Source organism: Cricetulus griseus, chromosome 2 (genome assembly GCF_003668045.3).
Source record: "Cricetulus griseus strain 17A/GY chromosome 2, alternate assembly CriGri-PICRH-1.0, whole genome shotgun sequence".
NCBI lineage: Eukaryota > Metazoa > Chordata > Mammalia > Rodentia > Cricetidae > Cricetulus > Cricetulus griseus.
This window is the reverse complement of record NC_048595.1, coordinates 64,276,920-64,303,513: the sequence shown is the minus strand read 5'-3', so window position 1 is coordinate 64,303,513 and position 26,594 is coordinate 64,276,920. Positions and strand designations below refer to the sequence as shown.

The 26,594-nt window shown below is 40.7% G+C and overlaps 1 protein-coding gene across 3 annotated transcripts in view; it reads left to right on the top strand.

Annotated features, from left to right (window-relative positions):
• The window catches only part of LOC100756343 (coiled-coil domain-containing protein 171), a 332,880-nt gene that overhangs the window by 35,561 nt on the left and 270,725 nt on the right, over positions 1-26,594 (top strand). For 2 of the 3 annotated variants that reach the window (XR_004768216.1, XM_035439823.1), the window contains exons 7-9: positions 9,106-9,252; positions 20,945-21,037; positions 23,240-23,400. Coding sequence is in view for 2 of the 3 variants with exons in the window: in XM_035439823.1 (XP_035295714.1) it covers positions 9,106-9,252; positions 20,945-21,037; positions 23,240-23,400 (401 nt within the window). In the remaining variant the exon portion in view is untranslated. Of the gene's footprint in view, positions 1-9,105; positions 9,253-20,944; positions 21,038-23,239; positions 23,401-26,594 lie in introns of those variants that run through there. The other variant, XM_035439825.1, reaches the window with a different exon arrangement.

The window sequence follows — 26,594 nt, the reverse complement described above, 5'->3', positions numbered from 1 at the left end:
CCAGGAGATCTAACACCTTCACCCCAATGCACATAAAATAAATTTAAATAAACTAGTTAAAAAAAAAGAATTGAAAGAAGATTGCCTGGCAATGATGGCACATGCCTTTAATTCCAGCACTCAGGAGGCAGAGGCAGGTGGATTCCTGTGAGTTCAAGGCCATCCTGGTCTACAGAGATAGTTGCAGGACAGCCAGGGCTACACAAAGAAACCCTGGAAAATCCAGGGAAAAAAAGATGAGTTTAAGAGTGGGACTAGAGGCCTGGAGAAATGGTTGAGATCACTGGCTGCTCTTCTAGAGGACTAGGGTTCAATTCCTAGCACTCACATGGCAGCTCACAACTGTCTTTGACTTCAGTTCCAGGGAATCTGATACTCTCACACAGATACACATAAAGGCAAAACACCAGTGCACATAAAAATAAAAGTAATAATAAAAAGAGTGGGGCTAGAGTATTTGAGGACAGTTGCTGTCCTGGAACTAGCTCTTGTAGACCAGGTTGGCATCAAACTCATAGAGATCCACCTTCTTCTGCCTCCCGAGTGCTGGGATTAAAGGCATGTGCCACCACCATCTGGCAAAAATGTGTAGCCCAGGCTGGCCTCAAACTCATGATCCTCCTGCCTCTGCCTCCTTCAGCAAATCCTACCTGTGTGCCATCACAACTGACTCTAATTCTTAAAGATAAGTGGATCTGTCTACCTCTATCCATTTATCTGCCTATCTAATCTATATATTGACTGCATGATGAAAGTACATTGATGATAAACTAAAACTAGCAAGAACTATATGAAGTATATTTCTCAAGTTAAAAAATTAAAAAAGGAAGTGTTTATATAGAAAAGTTAGCCATAGTAAAACTAACAAGTACATTAAAAACTGATTTGGTCAGATATACCACAGAAAGAATATAATGTTTGTTATGCATTGGTAGAAGTAGTAAACTATAAAATTTGATTCCACTTGGTAGAAAGAATGGTCTCCAAAGGAAGCTTTGGTGAAGCTAACTTGCAGCTCTAGGGTGTAGGCCACATGGAGATGATACTTTTGCAAAGTGAAATGGATATTTGAGTGGAGAAACTCAATTCTTACATGGCTGATGGGAGTCAAGCCCATATTTTAGGTAAATGAAGCTTGTCTAGGCACCATTGTATTGGTATAAATGGCTGGCGGTCTGACTGTAGTCTGACTGTAGTTCTCTATATGAATGCAGTGAGTGTCATAAGATTTGATAGACACATAGTTCTACCTTTTCCATTCTCCTGGGATTCTCTCCTATTTGGATTCTCTTTTATCTTTTTCTGCATCTTTCTTTCTTTTTTTTTTTCCTCTCAGTTTGGTGAAGTTTATCCTCTGGTAAACTTCAAGTAAAGTATGAACAACTATGAATAACTACTGAGAATTTATCAGTTCTCAGACCTCATTAAAGTTTTTGCTGGTTATGTTTGAATATGGTTTGTCTCCCATGTCTTACTTAAGTTTCTATTGCTGTGATAAAACACTGTGTCCAAGGCAACTTATAGAAGGAAGCGTTTATCGTGAGCTTATGGTTCCAGAGGAATAAGAGCCCTTGAACATTGTGGATCAGAATGTGGATCAGGCAGGCTGGCAGCAGGACAGCTGAAAGCTCACAGCTTCAGCTATAAGCAGGAGACAGAGGAAGCACACTGGAAGCAGCAATGCTGTGGTGGCTTGAATGGGAATGGCCTCCGTAGGCTTGCATGATTGAATACTTGGTCCCCAGTTGGAACTATTTGAGAAGCATTGGGGGTGTGGACTTGTGGGATGAGGTATGTTTCTTGGGGTTAGTTTTGAGATTTTTGAAAGACTTGTGCCATTTCCATTGTTTTCTCTACCTCCCCTTGAGGATCCAGAAGTGAGTCTCAGCTCTTCCTTACATCATGCCTTTGCTCTGCCATCATGGGCTCTAACCCTCTGAAACTGTAAACCCAGTTAAATGCTTTTCTTTATAAGTTGCCCTGGTTATGGTGTTTTTCACAGCAATAGAAAAGTAACTAATATACAAAACTTAGGAAAGCCCAAAACTCATCCCCAGTGGCATACGCCATCAAGTCCATACCTCCTAAACCTACTCAAACAGTGTCGCCAGCTGGGGACCAAATATTCTGATGCTTGAGGATATGGGAAACGTCTCATTCAAACCACTACATTCTGTTCCCAGCCCCCATTGTATTATGGCCAATGGAAAATGTAGTCAACCTTGAAAGTTCCCAGAGTCTTTTACAGTCTCAATAATTTTAAAGTCCAAATTCCAAAGTCTCTTCTGAGATTCAAAGCAACTTAAAACAAAACAAAACTAATCTTCTGCAAAATAAAAAAGAAAACTACATACTTGCAAGATACAATTGTACAGACCATACATGACCATTCCCCAAAGGGGGATATGGGGGACCAAAGCAAGCCTGTAACCCAGCAGTACAAACTCTAAATGCCATGGTTCTGTGTCTGATGTCAAAGGGCTTAGATGGCTCTGACCTTCCAGCTTTGCTGCCTGTAAAATGCTGGTTTCACTCTGTGTGTGCAGCTCTCTTGGCAGATGTCTTATGGCTCTGGTACTTTTAACATTTTGGAGTCTCCAGTGAAACACGTTTCATGTTCACACTTCACATAATAGCCTCTCAGGGCTCCCTGCCCTCTCTGGACATTCATGCCATATTTTGCCAATTTTAGTGGCTCTATGAAACTGTGGGGGAAGATTCCAGGACCCTTTTACTCCTACCCTTTCATGACTCTAAAGCCAGCACCATGAGGATGACACTGTTAAGTTCAGCTGTTAGCTTTGGATTGAGTTGCTCCCCTTAAATCACATTTGCAGCAGCTTCTGTTTGCTGTTGGTTTCTGGTGTCAGAAAATTCCTTTGGCATTTTTCTTTCACAAGTTGGAAACTTAGCTGGGTGGAGTCTTTCCTCAAGGGCCCCCTTCCTTTTATTCCAGTATAGATTTGCCCCCCCCCAACAATGGCACTAATTTCCTTAACAATTGGAGTCTCTCTTTTAGTACAAGACTTAGCTGTAAAACTTGCTAGTGTTCTTTTCCTCTCCAGACTACATTTTGTATTTCTTTTTGGTCCACTTTTTTGCCTTTTTCATTGTAGATCTGTAAGAGTGATTACTCATAACCATGGGACAGAGTCAATATAATTTCCAGTAAAGAAATCAGAATGTTACTTTTTTTTTTTTTTTGGTTTTTCAAGACAGGGTTTCTCTGTGTAGCTTTGGAGCCTATCCTGGCACTCGCTCTGGAGACCAGGCTGGCCTGGAACTCACAGAGATCCGCCTGCCTCTGCCTCCCGAGTGCTGGGATTAAAAGCGTGCACTACCAATGCCTGGCCAGAATGTTACTTTTAAAGTTAACAACAGACAAGTTCTTAGGACAAAGGCAGAAAGTGCCCCACCCCCAAAAAAGCCCCAAACCAAACCATTCACAAGAATGACCGATAGCCCAGTTGCTAGTATCGCTCCCCTTTGAAACCATTTGAGCTTGTCTCCATAGTCGGCATTGCTTTCCAGTACTGTCTTTTAAGCCCCTACTAGATAGCCCATTAAATGTAATGCTTACAGCATTCAACTGCTTTTTAGTTCAAAGTACCAAAGTCTTTCACATTTTGAAAAAACAAACAGCAACAACAACAACAACAACAAAAAACACATGGTCAGGTTCTTTATGACTGCACTGCACTCCTGGTACCAACTGCTGTCTTAATTTGGTTTCTATTGCTGTGATAAAACACCTATGATCAAGGTTACTAACTTACAGCAGGAAGACTTTATTTTGAGCTATGGTTCCAGAGAGACAAGAGTTCATCATCATGGCTGGGAATTAAGGCAGCAGGAATGTAGGGTAGCAGGAACATCTGAGAGCTTATATCTTGAACTGCTAGCAGGAAACGGGGGGAACACAATGAAATAGCACATGGCTTTTGAAACCTCAGTGACATAATTCCTCTAGCCAGGCTGTATTTCCTAAACCTACCCAAACAGCACCACCAACTGCATACTAATACCTCAGTCTGTGAGGGACATTCTCATTCAAACCACCACTCCCCGGAAAACTCATGTTTAAATGGAATCCCAGGCATTGTTATGTTTTTATTTAAAAAGAAGAAAAGAGAAAGCTGCAAGGTGAGACATGTTAACTAGTTTATTATATGGCTTGGCAGAGTAGGGAGACTGAGAAGAGGAACAGGGGTAATGGTTGACCGCCATGGCCGGTCACCATAGAGAGGCAGAGAGAGCACATAGGTGGGAAAAGAGAAGAACAGAGGAGTGAGCAGAGAGAGAGCGGCGTAAAGAGAGCGAGCAGCAGCGAAGTTGGAGCTTTTAAAGGGAAGGCTGTGCATGCGCACTGAGGTTCCACGCATGCCCAGAGTCCTCAGCGGCCGTAATGCTTGGCAGGTGACATGGTGATGACGTAGCACGATTTCCTTTTTGTGCCCCTGACTGTTGTCAGGGGGCAGAGTCTGTCTCTTAAAGAGGTAGAGCCGGTCAGCATCAAAGCCTGAACCTTTCAGGCTTGTTTATGGCATAACACGTATGAAGAGGCCAGTTCTTTCCTCCACCTTGATTAGGGTTTCTGTTGTATCTACTCTGCTGTGTACTCTAGCTTCCCTGGCTCATAGGCTTCTGATAATTGTCTGGTCTTCCTCTTCACTCTAGGAGTAGGGATTACAGATGTGCACCACCATGTCCAGCTTTTTTCGTTGTTTTTTTAAAACCTGTGTTCCAGGGATGATACCCAGGTAATCAAGTTGTCACAATGCTATGACCCGTTGACCCATCTCATTGGCTCCACCTTTAGCTGTAGTAGTCTTTAAACTTATCATTTATCCTATTATGTCTCAGCTCATTTGTTTTATGTCCTGATCTCCAAGATGCAAATAAAGTACCTAATTGTCCCCCACGCCCCCAACTTCAGTATCTGGCTTAAATCCTTGTTTCTGTTACTACTATCAGTTTTTTTTTTTTTCCCACTCTGGATGCTACTGAGGATTTTTAAGTTAAAGAGAAGGCCAGGCACTAAAAAGATGCACATAAAAACAAAGAAAACAAAAAAGATGGGGGAAAATTCCATCCCAACCAATTCAAGAAAAACAAAACCAAAAAATCCATAATGTAGATTACCCCCCACCCCCCACACGCATACACATGCACTTTTGGGTGTGCTGAACCATATGACTCCTCTGAAGCTCCGAAGTCCTCAATCACAGAAAAACAACAAATAACAAACCAAAACTATAACAAAATTGTTAAGGTAATAAAGAAAGAACTCAAAGTCCTGCCTTAAAAATTGATTAGTTGGGCTGGAGAGATGACTCAGCGGTTAAGAGTACTGGCTGCTCTTCCAGAGGTTCTGAGTTCAATTCCCAGCTTCCACATGGTAGCTCACGACCATCTATAGTGGGATCTCATGCCCTCTTCTGGCATAAAGGCATACATGCAGATAGAACACTCATACACATAAAATAAACAAATATTTTTTAAAAAATGATCAGTTGTGAGCTGTTCATGGTGGTGCATGATTTTAATCCTGGCACTTGGGAGACTGAGGCAAATGGATCTCTGAATTCAAAGCTAGAGTGGATTCCATGGCAGCCAGAGCTACATAGGGAAACAAAAAACAAAACACAAAAGTCACCTCAAAGAGGATTTAAGAAGCAGAAAATTGTGGTAAGAAAGTCAGTTTGGGACTTTGAAATACAAAGAAAGCAACATGGATGAGAGATTTGACACCACGGGAGAGGAATTTAGCAAAGAAACTTCAGATTTTGAAAGAAAAAAGAAAGAAAAATTAAAGACTGAATAAATCAAATAATGTTGCGGGTTACCCTGCTTGAACACCCCTGGGGGAGGGAGTGAGAAGACGCAGCAGCACCAACGACACAGGCTCCTGGAGCAGAGCGTGCTGTAGACTGGTTTATTAAGGAAGTTAGACCTGCCTTTAAACCCCCTCCCAAGATCCCATTGGCTCAGGTGGCTGACTCTGCTGCACTGTCCTTTCCTTATTGGTGTCTCTGGGTCAGGTGTCTCTCCATCAGTAGTCTCTGGGTGTAGAGGCAGGCTTGGCTCAGGGAGGAAGTGCCTACTGCGAATGCGCATGCTTATTCGGGCTGGCCTGGGCTCTGGGGGCATGGCTACTGCGGCTTTAGTAGGCTGGCCGCAATTTCTCCTACAAAATAATACATGCCCAATGGATTATTTTTATTATTCATTGAAGTTTTTAATTTCTAATACTTCTGCTATTTTCCCCTCTCCAAAATCTCAGTTTGCAGATGGGGATGGAGTTGTTTTGGTACAGTGCTTGTCTAGCATGTACAAAGCCCTGGGTTTCACTCGTTCCCTCCCAGCATCACGTAGATGCATTCTCATCATCCCAGCACTCAGGATTAGATTAGATAAAAACAACAACAACAACAACAACAAAAAGAAAAACAAACAAAAAACCCAAAAAACAAAACAGGGGCTGAACACAAATTTCAGGGGATTCAGCTCCCTCTTCTGGCCTCCGTAGGCACTGCATGCACGTGTACTTGGAAGCAAAACACCCACGCATATACAATACAAATAACGGTTAAAACGTTAAGAAAAACAGATGTTATGTTATACAGCACTATAAAGGGGTCTTCTCTGGAAGTGGGAAAGGGTACCAATGGGAGGAGAATGGAGAACAAGAGAAGGCAGTGGAGGTTGAATATGGTCAAAGTCCATGATACACTTGCATGAAACCCATCATTTGGCACAATAAATATATGCTAATAAAAAGGCACATAAAAGTGACTTTGAGTTAATGTTCTTGTCAGTAACCGCTTGAAGGAGTGGGACTGATGTAGATAATAACAGAGTCTTATTCTTGTATAGTGCTTAATGTTCTTTTTTTTTTTTTAAAGATTTTATTTATTTATTATGTAAACAACATTCTGCTTCCATGTGTATCTGCACACCAGAAGAGGGCACCAGATCTCATAACGGATGGTTGTGAGCCACCATGTGGTTGCTGGGAATTGAACTCAGGACCTTTGGAAGAGCAAGCAGTTAGTGCTCTTAACCTCTGAGCCATCTCTCCACAGCCCACTTAATGTTCTTAAAATTGATTTTACATGTGAAAGGTACTTTCCAAACAGTTCTTGCTAGCAAATTATGTACCTAGATTTCGATAATGGTTTTTCAGTGGCCAGGAATTCTTGAAAGTGTGTGTATATTTTTATGGAAAATGATGTTATAGGGAGTAGCTTTGGAGGCCAATGAGGATGGATCCCTCCCTGTGGTCACCTCCTTTTGGTTTCCCTGGTAACATTAGAAAGGGGAACCTTATATGCACTTTCCCTAGGATTTAAAACAACACAGAAGAAGGTTGAGATAGCAGGGCTTTGTTGAGGCCTTTAAAGGGAAAATACTTCCTCCTGGTCAAAGAATGGACCCTACCTCTCAGGCCCTGGATGAATGCATGCCATTTTGATCTGTTCCAAAGATTAGAGAACATTGGATGCCATTTTCTCCTTTCTTAAGAGGTGATATAGGCGGTTTTACCAATCACCTGGCTGGAAGGTCACCCCACAGGAAAACCGATTCACCTGAAGATGCTGAGGAGATGGGAAGAATAATCTGAGTTCTAACGAAAAACAAACAAGCAAACAAACAAAAAAAACCAACAAAAAACCCCATAAGTTTTCTTTCTTTCTATCTCCCTTTCTTTAGTATAATGGCCAAAAGTCTAAGCATACTTCCCCTGATCCTCTGGGGTTTGTCCCTATTTCTTTGAAGCTCCCCCTCCCCCAATTTTGCAGCTGCTTGCCAATCTGCACTGCTGGAAACTCAAAAAGGAATGCCTTTTTTTTTTTTTCTTTTTTCTATAGCTTTGTTTTCCTAGCGGCTGCTGAGATTGTAGCCTGACTGTCCTGTTATTTCCTCAAACTGTAATAAAATGTCCTTGGGTTTCTGAGTCTCTTTTTAAATGATTCTATAAAGGATAATTTACTCCCCCCCCCCCAAAAAAAAGGAACCTGGATTTGCCCGGTAACAGTGGAACTTAAAAAATAACAGCCTTTGATAGAGAATCATAATTGAAATTTATGTACCTACATTCTGTTTCAAGTGGCCAGGGATGCTTGGCAGCCCCCTGCCCTAAGTTTGTGTCCATGAGTGTTGGTGGAGGAACCAGGGACCCTTTAAAGCAGTGATTCTCAACCTTCCTAACGCTGGGACCCTTTAATATAGCTCCTCGTGGTGTGGTGACCCCCAGCCAGGAAATTATTTCATTGCTACTTCATAACAGTAATTTTGCTACCGTTGTGAATCATAATGAAAATATCTCTGTTTTTTGATAGTCTTAGGTGACCCCGGTGAAAGTGTAGTTCATCCCAAAGGAGTTATGACCCACATGTTGAGAACTACTGTTTTAAAGGCTTGAGATGAGAATGAGGATACTCATTTATTTTAGATTATTTTGGAAAATACCTATGGTATTTTCCATAGGTAAATACCTATGGTATACATGTGGATTTTGTTTTACATTCCAAAAAAATCCAGCCATGATTTTTGAGTTTAATTGGAAAAAGACAGCTACTTAGATAGAAAACCTTTAGCTATTTCTTTGAGAACCTTTTGAACATTGAAGAGGAAATGAAACACAGCCATCTAGTGGCTATGATGTTAAGAGCACTAAGCAATAAGTACTATGAGCTCACGTTAATGTCTCTCAAGGGTCATTATTAAGTATTCCAGCTAATCAGCTCTTATCACACAAAGGGATATATCCATTTGTCTTCCTAAATACTTATACATATTAATGACAGGAGAAAGTATATATGACAGTTGAGCTACAACATTGTTACAAATACCCCAGAGGTCATTTGAACTAGTACAACATTCTAATGTTCTGTAATGTGTAATATTTATTAACCACACTTATTAAATTATAAAAGTCACATCCCCATTCTGAAACACTGTGGAAAAGATCAAAGTGTCTCCCGCCTCTACAGGTTAGCCTGCTTTTATAACTGAAACTATTTTCCTCAGTGCTATCTGTACAATAACTTGTAGTTATTAATGGCTTACAAACTGCTGAACCAAAAGTGAATTATTTTCCAGGAGCAAGATAGTGCTGTGCAAAATATGCAGAAAAAAGTGGAACAGTTAGAAGCAGAACATATGGACTGCTCTGACCTTCTACGGCGACAAACGAGTGAGCTTGAATTTAGCACTCAAAGGGAAGAACGCCTGAGAAAAGAATTTGAGGTATGGCCTATCAGTTTTTATAACACATTATTCATGCAGTGACTTCAGAGTTAGAGGGCATTGTAAGTTAAGAAAAATGAGGATCACTTCTATTGTATAGTTCTTTGAGAATTTTTATATCCTAATAGTGTGTGTGTGTGTGTGTGTGTGTGTGTGCACACGTGCGTGTATATGTGTGGTTGCATACATGACACTTATATGGCAATCAGAGGACAACTTGCAGGGAGTTAGTTCTCTTCTCTTTTCATCATCTTGGCTCTGGGGTATCAGACTCAGGTTGTCAGGCTTGGCAGCAAGCACCTTTACCTGCTGAGCTCTCTCACACCTTTTGTTTTTTGTTGGTTTATTTTAGATACAGGATTTCATGCTTTAAACCAGGCTGGCTCAGAACTTACTGTGTAGTCAGGCTGGTCTTGAATTCATGACAGCCCTCTTACCCGAGCTTCTTATGTTTTGGGATTACAAGTGTGTGCAGCAGACCCTGTCATCAATGCTTCATAAAGATTTTGGCTTGAGCAAATAGGTAACTGTCTTTTCCATTTACTGAATGGGAGAGGTTAAGCTTGATATGCCTGTTGAATAGCTGGCAGCCAGTTGAATAGAAGGGCTGAGGCTTTTGGAAACTTTGGATATGTAGATGCAGCACAAGTTTTATTTGGAAAATTTCAATCCAGGAAATTTTGGAAATGTTGCAATCCAGGACTTTGTATTTCTATAATTTCTCCAAGGAGCCAGCTGTTAATTTCTAGATTGGTTGCTATAAAATACAAAAGGAAATGCAGCATGGTGTCACACTTTAGGCAGTCTTGCCTCTGACTTAAATCTGTACATTTCTTTCTCTCCTGTGTATTTTAAAAAAATATTTACTTCATTTTTATCTCATTTGCATTGGTGTTTTGTCTGCATGTATGTATGTCTGAGGGCATCGGATCCCCTTTAACTCGGGTTATAGACAGTTGTGAGCTGCCATGTGGTGGTGGGAATTAAACTCAGGTCCTCTGGAAGAGCAGTTAGTGCTCTTAACCACTGAACTATCTCTCCAGCCTCCTTTCTTCTATATTTCTTTGTCTAGTTTCTGGTTTAGGTTTTTTCTCTAGTGTATGTGAAAAAACATAAATCTCCAGTTTATGTGTGATGGTTAGGAAGGGACAGTTGTTTGTGGTAGGGTGGATGCATTGAGCTCTAACTTTTCATATTGTTGTTTTAAAAGTTTGAGATTTAATTTGCATATGATAACCTTACCCATTTGAAGTGTACAAGTTACTACTGGTCTCTGGTATATTCATAACATTGTACAATTATCACAATCAATCTTATAATGTCACCACACTGGTGAGAAATTTCATCTTCATTTGACATCACTATCCTATTTCTCCATCCCTTGGGGCCACTAGCATCTATTAATCTGCTTCCTTTCCCTGTAGACTCATCTTCTCTAGATAGTTCATGCATGTGCAGTTGCAATATTCGGTTTTTGTGGTTGACTTTTTTACTTAGCATAGTATGTGCAGTGTTTAGCCATGTTATAGCATGTATCATTTTTCTTTTCCTTCTTATGATTGAAAGGTAGTTTTTCATACATTGTATCTTATATATGTATAAATTGATGGACATTTACATTATTTCCACGTTTTGACTAATAGTAACTATGGTATAATAAACATTTATGCCTAAGTTTTATGAGGGTGTGTTGTCAGTTATCTTTGATGTATTCCTAAAGATGGAGTTGATGGCCATGATAGTTGGCCTTAGTTATTGACTTAACTGGGTGAAGGGATTCCTAGGACTGTGAATTGCACCTGTGTATTTTTGGGAGCATTTTGAGGAAGGATTGTCACATGGGATAGGGACTGGGGAAAGGACCTGCTCTGGATGGGGTGGCACCTTAAAAAGGCAGGTGCGTGGATGAGGAAGGCACATCAGAGAAAGACAGCACCTGAGGCTTCAAACCCCTTTTTCTGAGTTTCTGTTTCTATCACTTCTATGGCACACTGACCTCATACTCCATTTTCTTTGCCCTTTAATTAACTAATTATTTTTGTTGAATATATTTTGCTGTATGAAGGTAGTTTCTTTTTTTTTTTATTAGTTCTAGTTAGGGAACAAGCTTCTCCCTCTCCCTCCCCTCACCCCCATCCCTCCTACCTCACCCCCAGCCTACCCCCCACCCCATCCACCCACCACTCCCCAGGGGGGCTCTGCAACGTCCACCAAATCTTCCTGTGCTGGTCCTGGGCCCTTCCCCATGTGTCCAGGGCCAGAGTGTAACCCTTCACGTGGAATGGGCTCTCAAAATCTTCTTGCACCAGGGAAAAATACTAATCCACCACCACAGGCTCCCTGGAGTGCAGAGGCCTCCTTATTGACATCCATGTTCAGGGGTCTGGATCAGTCTTTACTGGCCTCCCCGATAGCATCTGGGGTGGATGTGCTCTCCCTTGTTCAGGCCAACTGTTCCTGTGGGTTTCTCCAACCTGGTACAAACCCCTTTTATCTTCATTCCTCCCTCTCTTCAACTAAATTCCCGATTTCAGCTCAGTGTATATCTGTGGATGTCTGTCTCTGCTTCCATCAGCCACTGGATGAGGGCTCTAGGATGGCATAAAGAGAAGTCATCAATCTCATTTTAGGGGAAGGGCTTTTAGGTTTTCCTCTCCACCATTGCCTGGATTGTCAGATGGTGTCATCCTTGTAGGTCTCTGGAGATCTCCCTGGTTCCAGATCTCTTCTCAAACCTATAGTGGCTCCCTCTAATATGGTATCTCTCATCTTGCTCTCTCTCCTCTATTCTTCCCCCAACTCAATATTTCTGCCCCTCCATTTCCTCTCCTCTACTCCTCTTCTCTTGCTCTTATTGTAGCAGCTCCCTCTCCCCTGCCCTCATGCCCCCAATTAGTTCAGGAGTTCATGCCACTTCCATTCCTGGGGACCATTTATCCCTTAGAGTCCTTCATGATTCCTAGTTTCTTTGGTGAAGAGGATTATAGGCTGGTAAACCTTTGCTCTATGTCTAAAATTCATATATGAGTGAGTACATACCATGTTTGTCTTTTTGTGACTGGGTTACCTCACTCAGGATGGTTTCTTCTAGTTCCATCCATTTGCCTGCGAATTTCAAGATTCCATTGCTTTTTTCTGCTGAGTAGTACTCCACTGTATAAATGTACCACATTTTCTCAATCCATTCTTCAGTTGAGGGGCATCTAGGTTGCTTCCAGGTTCTGGCTATTACAAACAATGCTGCTATGAGCATAGTTGAACATATGTCCTTGTTGTATGGACATGCACTATTTGGGTATATACCCAAGAGAGGAATGGCTGGATCTTGAGGTAGACTGATTCCCATTTTTCTGAGCAACCGTCATACTGATTTCCAGAGTGGTCTTACAAGTTCACACTACCACCAGCAATGGAGAAGTGTTCCTTTTTCTCCACATCCTCTCCAGCATAGATTGTTATTGGTATTTTTGATTTCAGCCATTCTGACAGGTGTGAGGTGGTATCTCAGAGTTGTTTTGAGTTGCATTTCTCTGATGGCCAATGATTTTGAGCACTTTCTTAAGTGTCTTTCAGCCATTTCAGATTCCTCTGTTGAGAATTCTCTATTTAGTTCTGCACCCCACTTTTTAATTTCATTGTTTGGTGTTTTGGTGGCTAGCTTCTTGAGCTCCTTATATATTTTGGAAATCAGTCCTCTGTCAGATGTGGGATTGGTGAAGATCTTTTCCCATTCTGTGGGTGGTCGTTTTGTCCTACTGACTGTTTCCTTTGCCTTGCAGAAGCTTCTCAGTTTCAGGAGGTCCCATTTATTAATCGCAGACCTCAATGTCTGTGCTACTGGCTTAATGTTCAGGAAGCGGTCTCCTGTGCCAATTTGTTCAAGGGTAATTCCCACTTTCTCTTCTAGAAGATTCAGATTCAGAGTTAAACCAGATTTAAACCTTCTAGAAGATTCAGAATGGTCATAGTTAAACTCTTGCCTCCACACACATGCTTACACACACACACACACACACACACACACACACACACACACGTCCCATGAAAACACACACACCCTCCTCCCATGAACACACACACACCCCTACCTCTAAGTGCTAGAGAGATAGATAGTTCAGTCAATGAACTGCTTGTTGTGCAAACATGAGAAACTGAGTTGCAGTCCCAGAACCCACATTAAAAAGCCATGTGTGACTGCTTCATGCATTCTTGTTATCCAAGAACTGGGGAGACAGAGACAGGAGGATACCTGGGACTTGTTGGACATCAAGCCTAATTGAATTGGCAAGCCACAGGCCCCAGTGAGAGATTCTGTTTGAAAAAACAAGATGGATGGCTCCCAAGGAATAGCACCAAAGATTATCCTCTGTCCTCTAATACATGTTCATACACCTGCACACACATGAACCCCCACATACCCCAACATATGCACCCTCCTACACAAATATGCATGCATATGAACATGTACACGAAAGAGTCCACATTAATGGTCAGACTAGTTAAATAATACTGTGTTTAAGATAATTGACAGTAATTGAACAAGAATAAATAGTAAAGAACTCATAGATTATTCTTAGTTGTGATCCCTCAATATATGACTGGTTAAATGGTGTGATATAGTGCTTCTATCTTTAAAATAACTGGAAATGTTGACTCTTGGGAGGTTTTTTTGATAGTAAAAATAACTGAGGTTTTTGGTTGTTTGCTTTTATAAGTTCTTGCATTTATAAGTAATTTTTGTGTGTGCACCTGTGTGTCCATGTACTGTAGCACACATATGGAGGTCAGAGGACAACTTTGGTGTCAGTTGTCTCCTTCCACCATGTGATTCCCAGGGATCCAACTCATGTCATCAGGTATGGTGGCAAGTACTTTTACCTGTTGAGACATCTCACTAGCCTCAAACCTTCAGTTTATAGGCTGAAAGTTTAGCTGGCTGTGGTATTGCACTCTTTTAATTCCAGCACTCGGGAGGCAGAGGCAGGTGGATCTCTGTTAGCTCAAGGGTAGCTTGGTGAATATAGTGAGTTCAAGGGCAGTCAGGGCTATACAGGGAGATCTTGTCTCAAACACAAAACAAAACAAAGTCTTAAAGTTTAGTGACTGTTTTTCCTCCTTTGGGCAATTGAGAAATAATATTGGGATTAAATGTTTACAAATGTGTAATTGTGCTTAGTCTTTAAATATGACAAAATAAAGTGGATTATTGAAGAGTCATTATAGAATTAATCAGTTTGTGGTGATTCAGTTAATCAGAATCACCTTTAGAAGATGGATTATTACCATATTGGTTATAAAGTTGTCCAATAACAGGAATTACTAGATGATAAAATCTGGAAAAATAATTATCACTTTTCACTTACAAGAGTTGTTGATATTTAGTGGCAAACTGCAAATGTCTAGGACACAATCCTATACAGACCACTAGCTAGCAGTGGCTAAGTAATAGGTACTTGGGTGAGATTTCCTCCCCAGTTTTCTTTTTTGCTGTTTATTTTGTGGTATTTATATTTATATTTATATTTATATTATTTAGTACACAGTTCTAGACATTGTTTTTTAAATTTTTATTTATGTGCATTGGTGTTTTGTCTGCATGTATGTCTGTTATGAGGGTGTTGGATACCCTGGAACTGTAGTTATGGACAGTTGTGAGCTGCCATGTGGGTGCTGGCAATTGAACCCAGTTCTTCTGGAAGAACAGCCAGTGCTCTTAACTGCTGAGCCATCTCTCCAGCCTCTAGACATTGTTTTATTTGAAGGTTGAAAACTCACTTTCCTAAGGTTATCTGATTGTGTTTAATATGAGTTAGTGAGATACAAATCAGATAAAAAAGAGCAATATTTATCCATAGTATTTACTAAACAAAGTCTCTCTGCAGGTATATTGTCATAAAGGACATGTCAATCGTCAGATAAATAGCAGGATATATATTATACAAAGAATACATGCTTGGGCTGGCAAGATGGCTCAGTAAGTGAAGGCATATACTACTAAGCCTGGTGACCTGAATTAGGTTCCCAGAGTCCACATGGTGGAAGGGGAGAACTGACTCCTGCAAGTTGTCTTCTGACCTCTACATGTACATATTACCCCCCAAAATAAGTGAAAAAATTAAAAAAGACTCATGTGATTTTATGTGGTATTCAGTGTTTTCAGTGTTATTCATTTATTCAGTTATTCAGTGGTATCCAGCCGGTTTTCAGTGTTAGTAAACATACAGTATATTATAATATTTGCTAAATTATATATTGATAATTAACTTGTATGTAATTAAATTTAAGAATTAGGGTTGAATTTAAACTTTAATAACAATTATGTTATACTTTCTGCCAGTAATTTTGTAATTATGGTAGAACAAAATATGAATGACACGTTTAATGACTTATACTAGCATTCTTTGGTATTACAGGATGTGTGAGTGTGTGTGTGTATGTATGTGTGAGTGTGTATGTGTGTGTGTATGTATGTATGTGTGAGTGTGTATGTGTGTGTGTATGTATGTATGTGTGAGTGTGTGTGTGTGTGTATGTATGTATGTGTGAGTGTGTGTGTGTGTGTGTATGTATGTATGTGTGAGTGTGTGTGTGTGTGTATGTATAAATGTGTGAGAGAATTGCAGGTTGATGTTATTGTAGCACCCTCTGCTGGATTTAAGACTTAAGTCACCAGACTGGAAGATAAAAAAAAATTGTGAGGGCATTTATTTAATTATCCCAATCAAAAAAATCCCACTCTTGGGAAGTGTTGGTTTAAAGACTTGATAATTTTTTATTGCCTTGCTGATTTGTTAATAGCTGTAGCAATAATAAGTAGCATGTTAATTTGTTTTCTTTTGGACATTTTGTTCAAAAAAGAAAGGTGTGAAAACAAGGGTGTATCTCCAGCTTATTACTTCGGCCTATTGCACTTTGTTCTGCCCTGGAGACTAGAACTTCATCCTGATGTGTTTGAGTGGGAAAAGATCATTAATTAGTTACTGAATTATACAGATAAGAAATAAAAATATTTTGTTGATTTTTTAAAAAATTATTTAAATTAAAAACTATCTTATTTTACATACCAACTCCAGTTCCCTCTCCCTCCCATCCTCCCATGTCCCCAACCAACCCCCTATTCCATCCCCATCCACTCCCCAGGGAGGGTGAGGCCTCCCATGGGGAATCATCAAAGTCTGTCACATCATTTGGGGCAGGACCTAGGCCCTCCCCCAGTGTATCTAGGCTGAGAGAGTATGCCTCCATAGGAAATGGTCTCTGAAAGCCCATTCGTGCACTAGAGATAAATACTGGTTCCACTGCCAGAGGCCCCATAGACTGGCCAACTGACATCCACATTCAGGGGGCCTGGTTCAGTCCTATGCTGGTTCCCAAGCTGTCAGTCTGGGGTCCATGAGCTCCCACTTGCTGAGGTCAGCTGTTTCTGTGGGTTTCCCCAGCATGGTCTTGATCCCTTTGCTCATCACTCCTCCCTCTCTACAACTGGATTCCAGGAGTTCGGCTCAGTGCTTAGCTGTGGGTATCTGCTTCTGCTTCCATCGCCTACTGGGTGAAGGCATTTAAGGTAGTCATCAATCCCATTATAGGGGAAGGGCATTTTTTTTTTATCAGAATTGTGGAATATTTTGTATTTTAGTAAAATATGAGACCGAGGAAATGGCTCAGTTGGTTAAAGTGCTTACTTTGCACTTGATTCCAGCCCTGGGAAATAGAACAGTCAGATCCCCAGAGCTCCCTGGCTACCCACGTTAACTCTCTTGGTGAGTTCCAAGCTCACAGGAGAACCTGTCTCCAATCTCCCTCTAAAAACCCCAACTCAAACCAGACCAAAACCACGATGGTGTTTGAGAATTAACACCCAAGGTTGTTTTGGTCTCCTTATATATGTGCATACATGTATTTGTGCATGCACCCCCCTCTTGAAAAAAATACAGGACCAACATTTTGGCAACTGAGAAAAAGACTTAAGCATTGTTAGACTTATTTAATTTCTTTGTCTTTTATTAGTTTTTAAAGTCTTATTCCCAGCATCCATGGATTATTTCCTTGTGACTGGCTAGCTTTCTGATCCACAGAATTGAAAATGAACATATTGTGTACTGACAAAGACAACTTTGTCTTATGGGGTTTACATAATTTTGAAGAAGATTTATTTATGTATTTTATGTGTACAGATATTTTGTCTGCTTGTACATTTGCAAATCAGAAGAGGGCATCAGATCACATGGGACTACTGATACAGACAGTTATGAGCTGCAATGTGGGTGCTGCTAGAAAAGCAGCCAGTGCTCTTAACTCCTGAGCCCCCCACATAAATTTTTATTAGCATAGGTCTTCCCAAGTTATTGTTTATTATAGTCTGTACTATGCATTAATTTTCTCTGCTATTCTATGCACTGTGATTTATACCCATAACTTCTGAAGTTCATTGTTCTGAGATTGTAAACTCAGAGTTTAAAAGGGAAACAGAAGTTGGGTCATTGTTTTGTCTTTTCATTATTTTAGTTCTAGGTGTGTGTGTGATCATGGGGATGGAGAGATGACTCAGCAGTTAAGAGCACTTGGTGCAAAGTACCAACCCTCTGTAACTCCATTTCCAGGGATCAGATGCTCTCTTCTGAATTCAGCGGGCACCAGGCATACATGCATGCAAAACACTCAGACACATAAAATAAATCTAAAAAGCTATAAAAAAATACTATATGAAGTTGGGTGGTGGTGGTGCATGCCTTTAATCCCAGCACTTGGGAGGCAGAGGTAGAGGCAGAGAGGCAGAGAGGCAGAGAGGCAGAGAGGCAGAGAGGCAGAGAGGCAGAGAGGCAGAGAGGCAGAGGAGAGGCAGAGGAGAGGCAGAGAGGAGAGGCAGAGAGGAGAGGCAGAGGAGAGGCAGAGAGGCAGAGAGCAGAGAGGCAGAGAGGCAGAGGAGAGGCAGAGAGGAGAGGCAGAGGAGAGGCAGAGAGGCAGAGAGAGGCAGAGAGGCGCAGAGGCAGAGGCAGAGAGTCAGAGGCAGAGAGTCAGAGGCAGAGAGTCAGAGGCAGAGGCAGAAGCAGAGGCAGGTGGATCTCTGTGAGTTTGAGGCCAGCCTGGTCTACAGAGTGAGTTCCAGGACAGCCAGGACTATTACATAGAGAAACCCTGTCTCAAAAAAACAAAAAAGTAATATATGGAAAAATTTAATCATACATGAAAGCAGAAAGAATACTGTAATGAGCACTCCTGTGTGCCTGTCTCTTGTCATTAGTTATCGTCAGCAATGGTCAGTATTCATGGCAGTTTAAATATATTTAAATACAATTGAAATATAATTTCATTCATGAATACTCTAGCTTACATTTCAAAGTGACAAAAAGTTTAAACTATCCACGTTAGCTACATTTTTAAAAGTAGTAATAAGGGCTGGGGAGATGACTCAGTGGTTAACAGCTCTTGTTGTTCTTGAACAGGGCTTAGGTTCAATTCCTAGGACCTACATGGTGGCTTATAATCGTCCATAACTCCAGTTCTAAGGGACCCAATGCCCTCTGTCTTGAAAAACCAAACCAAACCAAACCAAACCAAAGACTATGTTAGCTGGGCATAGTGGTGCACACACCTTTAATCCCAGCTCTAGGGAGGCAGAGGCAGGTGGATCTCCGAGTTTGAGGTCTGCCTGGTTTACAGAGTAGTTCCAGGGCAGCTAGTGCTAAACAGAGAAACCCTGTTTCAAAAAACCAATTAAAAGAGGAGAGAGAGATTGTTATTGTCTTAGTTACAGTTTCTGTTACTGTGAAGAGACAACATTACCACAGCAACTCTTTATTTTTTTCACTATGTACAGGTTTATTTTTATAAGAGGCTAAGCACTTTTACACTTTACATTTCTACTAACAATGATAAAAACTTTAATTCTCCTATTTCCTTGTTATCATTTGCATATTATCAAAAATTCAATTATTTTAATTATTTACATTTATTAATATTTCACTGTTGTTTAATTTGTATTCCACTAATATTGATATTTGACTATTTTCTTTTTTGTTTTTTTTATTTTAATTAAAAAGAAGATTATTTTACATGTTAATCCCAGGTCCCTCTCCCTCCCCTCCTCCTCTGCCCCCCCCAACTAATACCCTACCTATCTCATACCCTATCTGCTCCCCAGGGAGGGTGAGGCCTTCCGTAGGGGGTCTTCAAAGTCTGTCATACCCTTTGGAATAGGGCCTAGGCCAACCCCCTTGTGTCTAGGCTCAGGGAGTATCCCTCCATGATGGGCTCTCAGAGTCTATTCCTATGCTAGGGATAAGTACTGGTTCACTACAAGGGGCCCCATAGATTTCCAAGGTCTCTCACTGACACCCACATTCAGGGGGTCTGGATCAGTCCCATGCTATCAGTCTGGGGACCAAGAGCTCTCCCATGTACAGGAGAGCTGTTTCTGTGGGTTTCATCAGCCTGGTGTGGACCCCTATCCACAGCAACTCTTATAAAGGAAAACATTTAATTGGGGCTGGCTTACAGTTAAGAGGTTTAGTCCATTATTGTCACAGCAGGAAGGATGCAGGTGGACATGGTGCTGGAGAAGGAGCTGAGAGTTCTACATCTTGATCCATAGGCAGCAGGAAGCCACTCAGATACACTGGCTAGACTTGAGCATCCGAGACCTCAAAGCCCACCCTCAGTGATACCTCCTCCAACAGAGCTACACCTCCAAGGTTACACCTCCCAATATTAACCACTCTCTGTGAGCCCGTGGGACCATTTTCATTCAAACTACCACAGCTAGACAAAGTATTATTTTGTAATTTTGGATTTCAACCATCTTTAGTTTTCAAATTTGGAATTACTGCTTTCAGCCTCTGGAAACTATTTGCTAATATAATAAATAGTTAAGAAATATTAATGAGGGGTTAGAGAGGTGGCTTAGCAGTTAAGAACATTTGCTGCCCTTGTAGAGGACCTGAGCTTGGTTCCTTGCACCAATGTTGGGTGACTCACAATTGCCCATAACTTAAGCTCTAAGGGGATCCAGGGCCTTTGGCCACTACAGGCACTGCATTCACATGCACCTAGGTCCCTCCCTACACATAATCTATAGTAATAAAAGTAAATCTTCAATATTGAAAGGACTGGGCATGGTAGATATGCATTTAATCCCAGCACTTGGGAGGCTGGGGCAGGCACATGTGTGTGAATTCCAGTGCAGCTATGGCTACACTGTGAGACTTTCTCAAGAAAATAATATTGATAAGGTTATAGAGTCCAAAGAAAGCAAGTAGCACAGTGTACAAAAGAGCCTTGTAAGTTGTGTGCTTGTGTAATGCAGAATGGTGAAATCCCTAAGCAGAATGACTTCTTGGTATGAAGGCACTGAGAGTGTGTCTAGAAAGGATCATAGAACACAGGGGACATGTAAAGCCTATACTCTATAACAGCTTCCATGGACATGTGTGCCAAAAGTCAGCTACTTCCTAATTAAATTGTACCCCAGTAAGATTAAAAAAATTCATACTCCCCACTTGCAAAGTATGAGACATGGGACTAGACAGGTATGGCGAGATACACCTGTAATAGGACTTGGGATGCTGAGGGAGGAGGATCATGGGTTCCGGGCCATCCTGGCTACATAACCTAAGTCATCTAAGTCACAATTCCCTGATTAGTGTTCTCTATGTACTTTTAATGCCAATATTTATGTGTTTAAACTTGTTTTTAGGCAACTACTCTAAGAGTGAGGAAGCTAGAAGAGAACATTGAAGCAGAAAGAGCAGCACATTTAGAATCAAAATTTAATTCTGAAATTATTCAGGTAAGATGCAAACTTTTTTGCCTTGAATTTTCTCATGTTGTAACCACTAGGAAACTATGCTGTGTGTTGAGAATGGTAACACACTGCTGTGACTCTCATTGTATTTAAAGGGCAAGGCTACAACTTCAGATACTCTATTAGGGGAGATGTTGGCACTCCGTAACTTCAGGTCAGGCTATCACCACTGTCTGCTCTTAAGTCTTGTCTCATCTGTGAGTGCATTTGTACTGTAATGGAAGAGTGCAGTGTGTGTGTGTGTGTGTGTGTGTGTGTGTGTGTGTGTGTGTGTGTGTGTGTGTGTGTCAGAGACCCAATGGCTTGTGTCAATATTAGTCAGATTTCTGTGACTATAACGAAATACAGGAGACAGCCTAACCTAAGAACCTTAACTCTGAAGAGATAAGGTTTTTTTTGGTTCATGCATCTTTTAAGTCCATGATGAGTGGCTGTACCCCTTTGGTTCTCTGATGAAGCACCTACCTCATCATGATGGGTGTACACTCATGATGGGTGTACTCTCACTTCATGAACCAGGAAGGAAAGCAAGAGAGAGAGGATGCAGCAGGGTCCCAGTCTGCTTTGAGGTCACATTCTTTTCCATGTAAGGGCCTACCACATGATCCCTGCCTCCACCTCCAGGATCTGTCCTACCGCCTAACAATGCTGTTCTGGGCACTAGGCTTTTGATACTTGGATTCAAGACCCAAATTGCAGCATTTTGAAAAACATGAAATACTACCATTTGACACTTTGCAGAGTGTTTTGTTCCTCCCTTATTCTTGGTCTTTTCACTGTTTTTCCAGGTTTAGCATCTTGTGTATACTGCTCTGGACTCTGCTGTCTTCAGGATGTATGAGCAATACATTATCCTGTAACATACCACAGAGGATGTTACAAACTCTCCTTAAAGTGGTATATAGCAATTTAAGAGCTATATATCATTGTTTTGAGGGAATGCACCTTGTGTGTTTATTCTGTTATTGGTAGACACAAGGCATCTAATTTTAAGATGTTGATTATGCAAAATTTCAAATCTATGTAAAAGTTGACAGATTATTAAAATCAACTCCCAGTACACCCACCACCCAGCTTTAAACCTACCTCAAGCCAGTTGTGTTTTGTAGTTATCCCCTACACTGTCTGGCTTCTAGATTATATTAAGGAAATCCAAGTTATCAAGTCATATCACCATGATTATTTAAGTCAGATAGTGTTGTTTGACTATAAAGGTTCCTCTTCCACAGTAAACACCTCCAGGGGTAAAGGGATCTGTTTAATCTTTTTAAAAAGTTTAAAATTAATTTGTGTGTGTGTGTGTGTGTGTGTGTGTGTGTGTGTGTGTGTGTGTATGCAGGTGTACACATGTGTGCTTATGCACGCTCATGTGCATGTGTGTACATGCCATAGAGCACATATGAAGGTCAGAGAAGATAACTTGTGGGAGTTGATGCTATACCTTCTGCCATGTGGGTCCTAGTGACTGAACTGGGGTTATTAGGCTAGGTGACAAGGGCCTTTACCTTCAGAGCCAACTTGCTAGGCTGTGTTTAAGCTTACAGTGATACTCATGTCATAATGTTTCTTTTAGTTTTCAAAAACCACTTATATTATTTTATAAAAGAAATGTGAATGCATTAGAAGGTGAAGATTAAGCACTTTGGTAGACTAGATAACATTGTATTAATTTATGCTTTTCATATCTCAATTCTTTATTTTTGTATACTTTTCCCCACCAAATGCATTAAAAAAGAGACTAAGCCTTTCTTTCTTTTCTTTTCTTTTGACTTTTGCACATTAACATTTCATTTTTGAGATTGTAATTTAATTACATTTTTCCTTCCTTTTCTCCCTCCAAACCCTCCTATGTACATACTCTTCCCACTCTCTGAATGGGACCTCTGTTTTCATTAATTGTTATTATATGCATATATGTATTTATATACACACATATTCCTATGTATAACCCGTTGAATCCATATAGTGTTGCTTGTATGTATTTTGGCACAGGCAGATAAGATTTGCTTAATGAGGCAGAGGTAGGAGGATCTGGGGTTCGAGGCCAGCTCATTTATTTTCTTTTAAAACCCAAACAGAAAGAAATGTTTAGATAAATGATATCTGTTGTTTTTAAAACAGTTTATTCAATTTAAGATGGAAACACATTTCTTAGATTTTTAAAATTACTTCTTTGTCATCTGGTAGTTACGGATTCGAGACCTTGAAGGAGCTTTACAAGTAGAAAAAGCCAGCCAAGCAGAAGCTGTTGCTGACCTGGAAATAATCAAGAATGAATTTAAAGAAGTTGAAAGTGCATATGAGCGAGAAAAGATTAATGCACAAGAAAGCTTTACAAAACTGAATTTGTAAGTATCTTCTGGCAAAATTCTTATTTTGTGTGAAGGTTTTATGATTGCTGAGTTTGAATATATAGTGCTTTATATAATAATATAAAACTGCTATTAATGTCTGTGGTAGACTAGAGAGCAAAGGTCTTCATGAGACATATGTGGATTCCCTTGTAGGCAAATATGGGGATGCTCTCTTGCTATGAAGTGTTCTAAGCAGTTCCAGAAACATATTTATATGCTAGAAAGTAAATACATCAATGTACTTGCCTTTCTAAAATTAATACAGTCATGTCTTAAACACCTTAATTTATAAGCCATGGGGGAGATAATGCTTAGGATTTTTTTTTTTTGAATTGCAGAAATAATAGTAGTAGTAGGAATTACAACTAGTGGGAAGTGTGCATTATGGTTCACTGTGTACATGGCCACCAAATAATTTAATTTAACAACTTTTGAGGTAGCTACCCTTTATCTATCCTGTTTCTCTCTCTGTGTGTGATATGAGTATGCATGTGTTTGTATGTGTGCTTGTGCATTTGTAAGCTGGAGGTTGAAATAGAGTATCTTCCTCAGTTGCTCTCCATATTGTCATTGTTGTTATTACTGTTTGAGGCTGAGTCTCTCACTGAACCTGGAGCTCTCCAATTCAGCTAGACAGGCTTGTCAATGAGCTCCAGAGATCCACCTGTCTCTCTATTCCCCGAGAGCTGGAGTTTCGGATCTCAATTCAGGTCTTCATGCTTGTATGGCAGGCACATTACTGACGGGGCTTTCTCCTTGTCTTAGGGTTTTATTGCTGTGTAGAGACACCATGACCACAGCAACTCTTATAAAGAAACATTTAATTGGGATTGGCTTACAGTTTCAGAGCTTTAGTCCATTATCATCATGGTGAGAAGCATGATGGCATGCAGGCAGACATGGCGCCAGAGAAGCTGAGAGTTGTACGTATTGATCCACAGGCAGTAGGAGGGGCAGCCACACCGGGCCTGGTTTGAGCTTGTGAGACCTCAAAGCCTGCTTCCACAGAGACACACTTCCTTCAACAAAGCTGCACCTACTCCAACAAGGCCATACCTCCTAATAGTGCCACTCCCTATGGAGAAAACATTTAAACACACGAGTCTGTGGGGGGTCATTCCTGTCAAACCACAACACCCCTCTACGGTTCTTTTTAGGGATGAGAGTTGGGTTTGAGATAGGGTTTCTCCACGTAGCTCTGACTGACCTGGAACTTGATTTGTAGACCAGGCTGGCCTTGAACTCAGATATCTGCCTGTCTCTGCCTCCTGAGTGCTGGGATTAAAAGCATGCACCACCATTACCTGTCTTTCCTTTACCTTTCAATTCCAGTTTTTAAACATGAAAATAGAGTTCACAAGTGATGTCAGCATCTGACTCCTGATCCTTTCAACCTTTCCTAGTTCAACAGCTATTAGTCTTGAAGAGTCTATGAAACACTGTAAAAAAAAAAAAAAAAGAGGAAGTTTTAATGTTTCAAAGAATTCCTCAATAGTAGATATCATAAACTGTTGTTCCCAAAATAAGAGTTAAACTATCATTGTTAGCTTTATTCTTTATGTGTATGTGTGTCTCTCTCTTTGCGTGTGTGTCTGTGTTTGTTTATTTTGACAGCGTATAGTCTATGTATCCCTGGCTGGCTTAGAACTAACTATATAGACCAGGCTGGTCTCATATTTACAGAAATCTGCCTGCCTGTGCCTCTCATTTGCTAGGATTAAAAGTTCATGCTGCCTGGCGGTGGTGGCTCAACTGGCGTTGGTGGCGCATGCCTTTAATCCCAACACTCGGAAGGCAGAGGCAGGCAGATCTCTATGAGTTTGAGGCCAGACTGGTCTACAAAGCTAGACAGAGAAACCCTGTCTCAAAAAACAAAAAAAATTTATGGTATCACACCTAATTCCCTACTCTGTTTTTATGTTGAGATAAAGTCCTGCATAGGTGCCCAGAGTGGTCATGAACTTTTTAGGTAGTCTAGGTGACCCTCAAACTTGGAATGCTTCTGCTTCAGCCTTCCTAGTCTGCTGGAATTACAGCCATGTTCCACTATTGTTTAGCTTAAGAGGTACTTCTTAGCCAAGATTTCTTCTTTCCTTGTAAAAAAGTGTATTATATGTTGGTGTATGTTTGTAAAGGTCAAAAGAAAACTTTGGGGAGTCAGTATTCTTTCACCTTTATGTGGCTTCGGGGTTTCAAACTCAGGTCTCCAGGCTTGTGTGGCAAGCACTTTACTTGCTGAGCTGACTCATTGGCCTTTAACTGAATTTTCTTACATTCTCTAGGATCACATTCTATATGTGCTAGTCTCAGGACGGATTTTCATTTATTTTCTTTTAATCATTGCTTGAATCTGAATCTGCACATTTAAAATGTTTGAAACCCTTCAACTATTCAAATGTGTGTTCAAATATTAAGCAGCATAGAAATATATATATGAAGAGCTTTTTATGAAAGTCTAGTATGTTTCTTTAGGGTTGCTTTGATGTAAGAAGTAAACTGGCAGGAAGGCAGATTGGGCTATCAGTGATTAAATGATTTTGAATAATGAGCTAATAAGCATTTTTGGTGAACTAGTAAGTTCCTTGCTCTGGCCAAATAAAAGCAGAAGGTAGACAGTTCTCTTTCATGGATACAGAGTGTTCCATAGGTGGACTGGGGATTTTTAGATGCTTGCTGTAAGAATCTCTCACTTCTGTCAGTCTGTAGTTGGACTCCCAAGGAAATTCTTTCCTGAAGTTTTTTGTTTTGCTGTTATTTCTCTTTTGGAGCTTGGCAGCTTTGCTCAGCTTTTGTATTCTAGTAAGTCCCAGCTGACAATTCTAAGTATTCATGACCCATCCTAAGTCCTTTAGTTCTTTTATATAATGACCCTGTTATGGTTTGGGTAGGAAATATCTCCAAAAGGGCTAATGTGTTGTAGACTTAGTCCCTGGCTGGTTCATGAGGGCTCTGACCTAATTAAAGGGTTAATCTGTTGTTGATTTATAATTTCACGTCATTAGTGGGATGTGGAGGAAGTAGGTGGCTGAGAGTGTGTCTCCAGTATTTCTGTGTTCGCTCTGTCTCTTGGCTGCCATGATGTTTGTAGCTTTGCTCCACTACATTCTCTTTGCCCGGACATTCCATCTTACTCTGGGCCGAAGCCAGATTACCGTGGTCTGAAACTTGTAAAACCACAGACAATGCAT